At 50.0% G+C, this 10,604-nt stretch overlaps 1 protein-coding gene and 1 long non-coding RNA gene across 2 annotated transcripts; one reads left to right on the top strand and one right to left on the bottom strand.

The window, feature by feature from the left end:
• Positions 1–3,122: 3,122 nt before the first annotated feature.
• On the bottom strand, positions 3,123–6,824 carry LOC126062824 (uncharacterized). The gene is made up of 3 exons (XR_007514149.1): positions 6,737–6,824; positions 5,257–5,348; positions 3,123–3,629 (listed from the first exon to the last, which is right to left on the bottom strand). It is a non-coding gene; the product is annotated as an uncharacterized LOC126062824 (long non-coding RNA).
• Positions 6,825–8,078: 1,254 nt separating this feature from the next.
• Positions 8,079–9,232, top strand: LOC126063140 (acid-sensing ion channel 2). The gene is made up of 2 exons (XM_049861330.1): positions 8,079–8,829; positions 9,227–9,232. The coding sequence occupies exons 1-2, from the start codon at positions 8,275–8,277 to the stop codon at positions 9,230–9,232; spliced, it is 561 nt and encodes a 186-aa protein (XP_049717287.1). The 5' UTR covers positions 8,079–8,274.
• The last annotated feature ends 1,372 nt before the right edge of the window (positions 9,233–10,604 follow it).

Genomic DNA, 10,604 nt, shown 5'->3' with positions numbered 1-10,604 from the left:
ACGTAAATGCATTTCTTTTTTTCTCAGTCCTGTTTTCCTCTTTCCCATTATCATCTAACTACTTTTAAGTTGTATTATTTTAGGAAAGACTTAGGGAATAGATAATTTGGATTAAACGAATATTCCAGTTAGGAGTGATGGAAAAATGTGGAAACAGACAGCGGTAATGGTTGAACAACACGATGAATGCAGTTCATGTCACTGAATTGTACAAACAAAAATACTGAAATGGCAAATGTTTTCTCACATATATATTTACCACAATGAAAAAATGAATACACCCATACTCTACAGGAGATACAGAAAACTTCATTAAATGCAAAAAGGTACACAAATGAAGCTCTCTCTGATCTAGGGACACTTCAAAACAAAACAAAACTTTGCCGGTTAAGATTTCAACTCATAGCAACTCTATAGGACAGAGCAGAACTGCCCTATAGGGTTATACACACTTAAACAAACAAAAACCATACCCACTGCCATTGAGTCAATTCTCACTCATAGTGACCCCATAGGATAGAGTAGAACTGCCCCATTGGGTTTCCAAACAGCACCTGGTGGATTCAAATTGCCAACCTTTCGGTTGGCAGCTGTAGCTCTTAACCACTACACCACCAGGGGTTCCATACATACTTAAGCTCTTTTAAAAGGAGTAGATGGACAAAGAGGGGTGCAGGGTGGTGGGAGAGGGGAGCATTGATGTAAGAAGGTAGGTGGGGGGGTGGATGATTAAAGGGGGTTGTGTAATAAGCAAAGTGATTAAAAAAAAAAAAGCCAACCCGATGCCATCCAGTCTGTTCCAACTCATAGTGACCCCACAGGACAGAGTAGAAAATAACACGGTGTGTCATCAAAGATCAGAGGCAGTTGTAACCGCGCCGATAGAACACAAGGGGGAGAAGAGGCTCCACTCAGAAGCAACCCGAGGCCTGACTTCTCCAGCCCTGCTTTCTTTCCCTGGTGTTCCCCCCTACAGAGCGCGCTCACTTATATGGCCACAGTGGTGCCAATAAAGTTTTTGTTGAAAGCCCATCGATTTTTGGCTTCATGCCCTCTCTGTTCGTTTGTCATTTGTGAAGCGGTTGGCTCCAGCGATTCAGTGACAGAGAAAGCAAACGGCAATGGTTTATTTTTTCCATTTCCTTCCCAGGGGATAGAGGGGCAGAGGCAGACTAAAAGAGGAGGAAAAATAAAGAAAAACAAATGAAATACAGGCTACTGTGAAAAGGAAACAGAGTAGAGGTAGGACAGGAATGGGGTAGGTGGACTTTCACAGCCTTCGGGAGACGGAAACCAAAACCAAACCAGGTGCAGTGGAGTCGATTTCCACGCGTGTGGACTCCCTGGGTGTCAGAGGAGAACTGCGCTCCATAGTTTTCAATGTTGATTTTTTGGACTTAGATCACCAGGCTTTTCTTCTGAGGGACCTCTGGATGGACTCAAACTGGTTGGTTGGCAGCCAAGCACATTAACCATTTGTACCACCTAGGGACTCCCAAGAAAAGGGAAACGACATAAAATGAGAAAATCCTCCATTTACCCTTCCTCTCCACCCACCCCTGGCCTTCAGGGTCTACCTGGTCCCTGTCCCTGAATACCTCCTGGATAGATTTGATCCAGGTCTGCCTTCATTTATATCAGAGAGGAATTGTGCGCCTTTAAAGGGAGGTATCCAATCAAAGGCCCTTCAGGATAAAAATGGCCATGGTTAGGGGTGGTCCAGAAGCCTCACCTCAGCCCACCTGGAAGGGAGTCAGTCCTTTCATGGCTAAGGGACTGCAAGTGTATCTCATTTGAAGCAAATAAAAGATAGAAGTCATTGATTCCATACTCAAGAGTGAGTATCATCTTATGAAACTAATTTTTGATTATTAAAGAAAAGACGAGGGGTTGAGGCCAAGGAACAGTGTGGGGTCCTCCTGTGAATTTCAGTCCTTATTCAACATCCGACAAGCATTTATTAAATGCCTATGGTTTAAATGATTCCTTTATCAGATCATTATCCTCTCAGATTAGGAAAATGGAGAGAAGCTTGTAGCATATTGGAAATGTCAAGATCAGCCGTCCATTCAGACTAAAAAAAAAAAAAAATAAAGATGGTGAATTCACTCTTCCATCAGGCAGGTAAACAGCACTCAGTAAATACGTAACCTCAGCTTGCACCTGCAGCCATTTTTGGGTAGACCGTGAATTAATGGGCACTTAGTCAACAGCCTAAAGCCAGGCTTTTCCAATCAAATGGCCTCAGCTGAGATTCTCTGGGTGCGTGGATCCCTGCTCCCCCCTGCACTGGCTCTGGCTCCATGGAGTTCTTCCCCAGGTGTTGGGGATACAGTGGGCAGGGCTCTGAGGCAGGAGGCAGGGGCCAGGAAGCAGGAAGCTAGCCTCTGCTCCCAGCCTTCCTGAGGAACCAGGCTCAGGGCAACCCCCAGGTACCCCAGGAGTGGGATGAGTCTCGGTTCTTCCATCTCAGAGAAGCAGTCTCAGTGTCAAAGTGAATTCATCCATGCATTCAATCCCTCTTATATTACTGAACACCCCCCATGTGCCTCACCCTGGAGATACAACCACCAAGCCAAGGGGGGTCTCTGCTCTGGGGGTGGGGGATGCAGCAGGAGCAACAGATAATTTACAAGCAAACTAGACCTATTTCAGAAAACGATCAGTGATGAGAAGAAAAGAAAACATGTAATGTGATGGAGAGTAGGGTGGAGGGTGGGGATAGAGTGGCCAGCAAAGGGCTCTCGGAGGAGGTGACATTTGAGAAGCAGCCAGCCTTGGGGAAGCTCTTTGCAAGAGGGAACTGCAAGTGCAAAACTCCTGGGTCACAAACCAGCGTGGTGTGCTTGATAAATCGGAAGTGTTGGCGGCCAGGTCCCAGGGTCATGGCCTGTTGGGGCGGGGGAGAGGCGGGGGGGGCGGGGCGGAGACGGTGGGGGGCGGCGGTGGGGGGGGAGGCGGGGGGGGCGGCGGGGAGGCGGGGGGGGGGCGGCGGGGAGGCGGGGGGAGGCAGTAGTCCCTGCACTGCTCTCTTAAACAAAAGAACAAACAGAAAACAAAAACGGGTGACTACACCAGCTCATGCTTTCAAGGCTGTGACTTTTTGGAAGCAGATTGCCAGGTCTTTCTTCTGAGGTGCCTCTGAGTGGGTTCAAAATGTCAACCTTTTGATTAGTAGCTGAGTGATTAGCTGTTTGTGCCACCCAAGGACCCACATACTGCTCTGGGCCCACCCCTAGGTGGGGAGGGAGTTGAGGAGGAGGAGAATAGGGACAGGAATCAACAGGTTTAGCAAGTGTTGGCCATTCTACTTCACCTGGTCCTGCCACCACGCTGCTCCAGCAGATGGTGACATGGGGTTGATGACCAGAATCCTAGATTCTAATTCATTTTTACCCCATTAGCTGGGCATTTATGATTTGGTGGAGGCTCATGCCAAATTGCAGCCTCAAAGAAGCTGGTGCAGGAGAAGGCCTTCAGAATGACTTAGTACAAACGAAGAAAGCACAGAGATGTTACACAGTTTTCCAAAGGCAACACAGCAAGCTAAATTCACTCCAGGGCTCAGATCAACTAGCAGCTGAGCCCCAAAGGCCGAGTCAGTGCAGAATAACTTCTATAGTTTTTGCCTAGAAAGAAAAAAAAAAAATGTCTAAATAAAATCTCAGTAAAAAAAAAAAAAAAAATCTCAGTAAAGCACCATTAAATGCCTGGCTTTGCTTAATGGCCCTCCCTGGCATACCCTTCATGACAAATTATTTGCCAAGCGTACACCACGGTAACTAAACAGAAATAGTTGTGCGAGGTGCTTATATCTAAACGAACCACATCAGGGAAACTGTTTGGTTTTATAATAATTGATCTTTACCCCTTCTTTATGGCAATGATGAGCCCAGAGGAAAAAATTGTATATTGAGGACACTCCTAGTTTGAAATAATAAAATAATGCCATCTGTATATTAGAAAAGAATGCTCGTCTTTTTTTTTTTTCCAATCAGAGGGTGGTGGTGTTAGAGACATGTATCTAGCACATGTTAAGTAGCAAATTAGCATTTGAGCTGACTGCAGATCTGGGCTCTTTTAACTCTCACGCCTGTCAATATTTTCTGGAAGCAGTGGGCTGGACAAAGAGCTCCTAACCTTCTCCAGCATCTGGTTCGGCACAGGCTGTAGGTTCTCCACTGGTGGAAGGTCCTTGCTCTTGCATTCTCAGGGAAGCAGCCTCAGTGTCAGATAGTAAATTCAACCATGCATTCCTTTATTCACTCATAAGGCAATGTATTTAGCGCTGAGATCATATCTCAGTAAAAGCAAAAATCTGGGCACATGGTCAACCAGAGGGTTCCATTGCCTGATTTGCAAATGCATTTATCTGTAAAGTTCTTTAACGTTTAGGCATGCAGTTCATCTTTTGCCTTCATCAAAAAGGCCACAATTATACACAATTATGGCCATGCCTAAATATCTGGGCCATATAGACCTACTCTAAACCCAATGCCCGCACCCCCTGCACATACCCACAGTGGTAAGCAGGTGGGTATTGTAAATCTGACTGAAGAGGGGAATGTTAACCAACTGAATAACCCAAAAGCATTTTTAAGGGTCATGGACTATCTGATGTTTGTATGTAAACCATGCTGCTGATTGCCAGTGAGTCTTATCTCTTAAAGGAGGTCCTTAAGAAGAGCTGTGCAGAAATGTTATTAGGCATCAGACCGGACTGCTATGTATGCTAAAAACTGATGCAGTAGTATTGCTCGAAGGATATCCTATAACGCAGATGTTTCATGTTCAAAGCTGGCACAGTGATGATTTGTGCTATTGAGACCTTGAAGAGGAGTTTGCATTGGGGTCCTGGAACACATCTTCTCAGACACACCTGGCTTCGACTATCAGCTCTGCCACGTTTTAGCTGTAGATCCCTGGATAAGTTAGTTCATCTCTCTGCACCTCAACTTTCTCACCTGTAAAATGGGTTTGGTAGTACCCCCCTTTTCAGGGTTGCTGTGAGGACTACTTATGGTAATGTCTGTAAAATGTCAAGCACAGAGCCAAGTGCTCAGTAATGAAATCCATCCTTATGGCCATTGTCCTCTAGTTCTCCCACCCCATCCCAAAGTGCCTAGCCCACATAGGAGAGCTCTAATCCACAGGGCTGCTTCAGAAAACCTTGAGAGAACCTAGAGGCCATGGAGAGGATGCAGAGCATCAGAGTGAGGAGTGTGTTTGACCCTTATCAGAAAGGGTCTGTCTCACCTTGGCCTGCTGATGGGGACAGTGACACTTTCAGGCATGAACTGCTCTGTGTGAGTGACATCTTCCAGAACTTTAAATGGTTCCCCAATTACCTGGAAGGGAACATCAAATCAAAAGAATATTCCTTGAATAATCCTCAAGAGGAAGAATCAATTGGTAAGTGTCTAAATTGTGCTAGACACTTTATAATCTACATCTCATTTCATTTTTACAACAGTCCTATGAGGGAAGCCTTCTTATCTCCATTTTTCAAGTAGGAAAGCCAAAGTTCAGAGAGGTTTAGTAATTTCCCCAAGGTCACAGAGCAATTACAGGCACAGATGATCAGAGATTCAAACTCAGGTCTGCATGACTCCACCATATTATGATGCCATGCTAAGTTTGCAATCCTCAAGAAAAAAAAAAACAAAACCTACGGCAAAGTGGGTAAGAAGTAAACAAGTTTAAACACAGGAGGAGGTAGTGAGAACACACGCTCCAGACTCAAGCATCCCAGCATGCTGGGGTTGAAGCATCCTGTGGGCCATGACTGGAAGGATATGATGCTCTACTGTAAACTCAAAGGGCAAAGGTCGTGCTCCTTGTCAATTCCTGGGTGGGGCCCCCTAGCCAAATTGGGTTAAAGTATCACATTTTCAGGGTAGTCAGTTACTTGTGAAGCTGCATCATTTTTCCAAAAACCAAGGGCAAAAGGTCAAATAAGGTTCATTGCACCACAGATGTGGGTCTGACTTGAAAGAACTGAGAACAAAGCCCGCATAAGGTGATTCCGCACCTTGCAGAGGCAAACATGAGTGAGCTCCAGACCCAGCTCTGCCACTGACTAGCTGTGGAACTTGGATGAAGCGCTTTTTCTGAGTCTCAGTTTTTTCCTCATCCGTATAATGGGAATAATGACAAGAACACACACCTGTCAAGGTTTTTGAAAGGATTAGTGAGATGGTATTACACTGTAACATAGATATTTAGTTAATTTTGCCCGTCTGCTTTGAAAGCCATGTGCCACCCACCAGGCAGGGGGTCAGGACCTCAGGGTCAGTGTATGTATGAGGTTGATTGGACTTTTGCCATTTGTGCCTACTCGTGATGTTTCTGCTATTTGAGCTCCTAGAACCCATAAGCCACCGATTGAATGCCACACGTTGCCTCTGAGTGCATCCGGACACTGCTCTCGGTTTGCCTGGATTCACAGAGGCCAGAGGGGATAGAAGAATATTTCAGAGCAGCTATAAGCCAAGAGGGACTGCTCTAAGCTGCCTTCTTCTCAGCCATCTTCCAAGGGTGTTAATTATGCGGGGGATCCCCTAGGGACACCAAGTTGGCTCAACAAGGCGCCTCCGTGTGGCTCTCCCCAGCTTGGCAGTGTGGCATTGGGTTGGCCACTCAAACTTTCTGCTCCTTTCTTCCTCTTGGGGATTTAGATTCCCGACTTAATAGGTCCCAGCTATTTCATCCCTGGCACAGGGCAAGCCACACCCACCTGCCAGCCGGGGCTGACTTCCAGTGGATTTTCAGGAAAAAGGAGGTAGGCTGCTGGAAGCCCAATCCTTTGCTCCCACCTATAGCTCCAGCTGTGCTTCCATCTGGCAAATCCTGGGGCAAAATACACACAAGACCGCTCAAAAGAACACGCTAGCGCGCGCGCACACACACACACACACACAAACACACACAGCCCAAAGGAAAGGCAGCCCGCCCTACCTGGATCCCCAGCTGTCCTTTTTCAAACACAGAATCTCCTGCAGCTATTTGGGGATGAGGTTACTTGTTGCTCCGTCTCTGGGGCTCCAGGGGGGATCTGGCTTTCTGTCTCCGCCCCGCTTGCAGCAGAGGCACCGTGGTTTAGCACTGTGGGTTTAGATCGCTCCTCTGTCTTCCCATTTCCAGCGTCTCCCCTCTCAGATCCCAGACCCGGGCTGCCCTGAGAGCTGACGTTGGTGCAAAGGAATGTTGCCTTCGCCCCCATACCTGGCTCCTGGGAATTTATCCATTGCCTTTCTGCCATCTACGGGGTGTCACGTACGCACTCTCAGGGATGGGTCTCCACCCTGAGGGAGGAGCCCCCACTAGCTCCCTCCAAAAACGCTAAAAAGAAACTTTCGCTCTGTCCCCAGCTCCCACCCGCCCTTTCGCCCCCCGCCCACGCCCCCTGCCATCTCCATAGCAGCCCAGTGGGAGGAGGGGGTGAGGAAGGCGGGCTCGCTCTGCGCCCCGTGGGTCCCCCTTCCGGGAGGCGGGGGAGAAAAGCGGCCCCCGCTGTGAGTCCCCCACATCCTTCCCCAGTGTCCCCGGTCCTCGCTCCTCGCCTCTCCGCGGCAGCGCGCTGCCTCCTCTCCGAGGCGCTAGCCGCGGCCGCCTGCATTTGGAATTCTGCCCAAAAAGGGGGCCTGGAGGAGGAGGAGGAGGAGGAGAGGAGCGACGGAGGCCGGCGGCGAGAAGCGGAATCCGGAGTCCAAAACAGCACCGGGAAAGGAACCGAGCGGCGGCGGCAGCGGCGGCTCTGAAGGCTCTGTGGCTCCGAGCGACCGAGCGACCGACCGCAGTGCATCAGCGCGGCTGCCCTGACATCCCCCAGCATGCTTAACACGGGCCATTCTGCACTGGTTAACAGGCGCCGAGCTGCTCAGCGACTTGTTTTAAGCATTTTCTCCCTCGCTCTCGCTTTTAATCTTGTCTCTAGTGGCGTGTGTAGGGGGGAGGACTTTATTTCCATTGGCTAAGCTCTCCCTTCCCACCCACATCTCGTCCACATCACCTTGGTGTCTCCCTAAATAAAACCAGCCCTCCTTATCGCCTGGAAAAAATCAGGAGCTAGAGTTTGAATGGGTTTTATATAAACACTCACCCCTGCCAGCGTGGGGCTGGGATCTCAGGGTAAACTCATGGCTTCTGGCCTGATCCTTGCCTGGCGTGGTTCTCGCTCTTGAACATCAAGGTTTAAGCCCAGCCTGAGGACTAGGAACTCTTCCCTGGAATTTGAGCAACCTGAAGCCAGTTGCAGAACTGCACAGGGTCCCGATGGACCTCAAGGAGAGCCCCAGCGAAGGCAGCCTGCAGCCCTCCAGCATCCAGATCTTTGCCAACACCTCCACCCTCCATGGCATCCGCCACATCTTCGTGTATGGGCCGCTGACCATCCGGCGTGTGCTCTGGGCCATGGCCTTCGTGGGTTCCCTGGGCCTGCTGCTGGTGGAGAGCTCGGAGAGGGTGTCCTACTACTTCTCTTACCAGCATGTCACCAAGGTGGATGAGGTGGTGACCCAGAGCCTGGTCTTCCCAGCTGTGACCCTCTGCAACCTGAATGGTTTCCGGTTCTCCAGGCTCACCACCAATGACCTGTACCATGCTGGAGAGCTGCTTGCCCTGCTCGATGTCAACCTGCAGATCCCAGACCCACACCTGGCTGACCCCACGGTGCTGGAGGCCCTGAGGCAGAAGGCCAACTTCAAACACTACAAACCCAAGCAGTTCAGCATGCTGGAGTTCCTGCATCGCGTGGGCCATGACCTGAAGGATATGATGCTCTACTGCAAGTTCAAAGGGCAGGAGTGTGGCCACCAAGACTTCACCACAGTGAGTACTTGGCTTTCAGCTCACTCTTGTCTTTGCTCCTCTTGAGAAGTGGTGTGCCGGTGGTCTCCTGGTTGGTTTGGGGGTCTCCCTGTGCTTTGGAGCAGGAGAGAGAGCAGTGTCTCTCAGTTGAAGGCCAAGAGGGTAGTGGCCAGAGTTGTTGTAGAAGACTACCTGGTTGGATGGAGCACAGTTGCCTGTTCAGACATGGAGGATGAGTGGGTGGTTGGCTGTGGGGGTCACTTCAGCAATGGGCTGACTTGGCTTCCTCCCAGCCAGAGGGAGGAGGCCTGGGTTGTCCGTTGTCCAGGGCCTTTGGTGTCCAAGCTGTGTGATTGGAACAGCTTGTCATTGACGAGGTGGCATTTTCTGTCTTCCTTTTTCCTCTCTATCTGCTCAGAAGTAGCATCAGGCACTGCATCCTGTGGGCTGGGCAGGAGTTGAAGCTGCCAGAGAATGGGGTGTGGGGCCCCAGGCAGCCTGCATGGCTCTAGTGGCTTTGGGAGTTTGCTGGAGCAGGTGATGCTGAAAAGGTGTGGAAGTCTCTTTGCTTCTTTGTCTCGTGTAGATTCTGAGCTCCATGTCAGGGAGAGAAGAGGCCGGAGACCCTAGGTCTCCATCTAGTCTGATGAGAGGTCCAAAGCAGGGAGATGTCCAGGGTGTTTGGGCAGAAAGCAGGGTTTGAGTGGAGGCACGTGTGCAGGATACCCAGCAAGATGCCTGTGCCGGTGAAGCAGCCCTGGCTGGCTCGTCTGCTGTATGTACTCAAAGCCTCGGTTTGCTGTATGTACAATTACTTAACAACCGGATGAGAGGAGTGGTGTGGGGAGGGGGCGAGCAGCTGTGGGATTGGAACGCTTGGGGGAGGAGAGAGGAGCTGAGTAGAGAGGGAAAGTGCAGGAGGAGGAGGCCGCTCACATTCAGGATGGGGCTTACTGGAGGGGTAGGCAGGGGATGGAGGACAGGAGGTGAGCTTTGCTGCCAGGATTTTGTCTGCCAATTAGTGGGCTCTTAGGCATAATAGGTCAAACAGCAGCTGCAGGCATCTCCCTGCTGGGAGGCAAGTTTGGGGCATCAGGGGCTGTGGGACCCTCCAGAAGTCCAGTGTGGCCACTTCCCTCATATCTGCCTTAGGGAGCATTGAGAGCTTTGAGTCTCTGAGCCCTGAGCCAAGATGCAGTTGTAAGTTTGGGATGGCAGGTGCAGCAGTGGCAAAGAGACTTGACTCTGTTGTCAGCACTTGTCTGGGGTCTTCTACCTAATTAAGACATGCGTCCATTCCCTGCCCCCTCTCAGATTCACTGCCTCCCAGGCTCTTGCTCTGAGTTTCTTTTAATGCTGCAACCAGCCTCTGCCAGCAGCCTCAACGCTTGCTGTTGGTTGTCTCTCAATCTGGAAAAGCCCAGAGTGCCGGGGGCATTGCCTCTTGCATCCTGTGTGCCGAAGCTCTGTTTTCCTGGGGAGCCGTTTTGTACTATCCATCCTAAATGTTACGAGGAAGAGCAAAGCAGAAGCAGCGGTAGTATATACCAAAGATGAAACCAGTCTGAGCTGGGGGAAGGGACCAGCGGTACTGGAAGCTCTCCTAAGTGGAGCAAACTGGATCCTAAAACGCGTCACGCACAAATGATGGCTTGGGGAGGGAAGGGGAAAGCGCCTCATTCTTGGAGACTGAAACCATCGCTGTATTCCACCCCACACTTTCTGGCGCCGTGGCGATGCTCAGCTTCCCCACTGCTCCATGCAACTCATGTATGTGCTTAGCTGTTCCTCGGTCT

This window comes from Elephas maximus, chromosome 19 (genome assembly GCF_024166365.1).
Source record: "Elephas maximus indicus isolate mEleMax1 chromosome 19, mEleMax1 primary haplotype, whole genome shotgun sequence".
Lineage (NCBI taxonomy): Eukaryota > Metazoa > Chordata > Mammalia > Proboscidea > Elephantidae > Elephas > Elephas maximus.
Note: the sequence above shows the minus strand (reverse complement) of the source record. Positions and strands in the feature narration are given on the sequence as shown.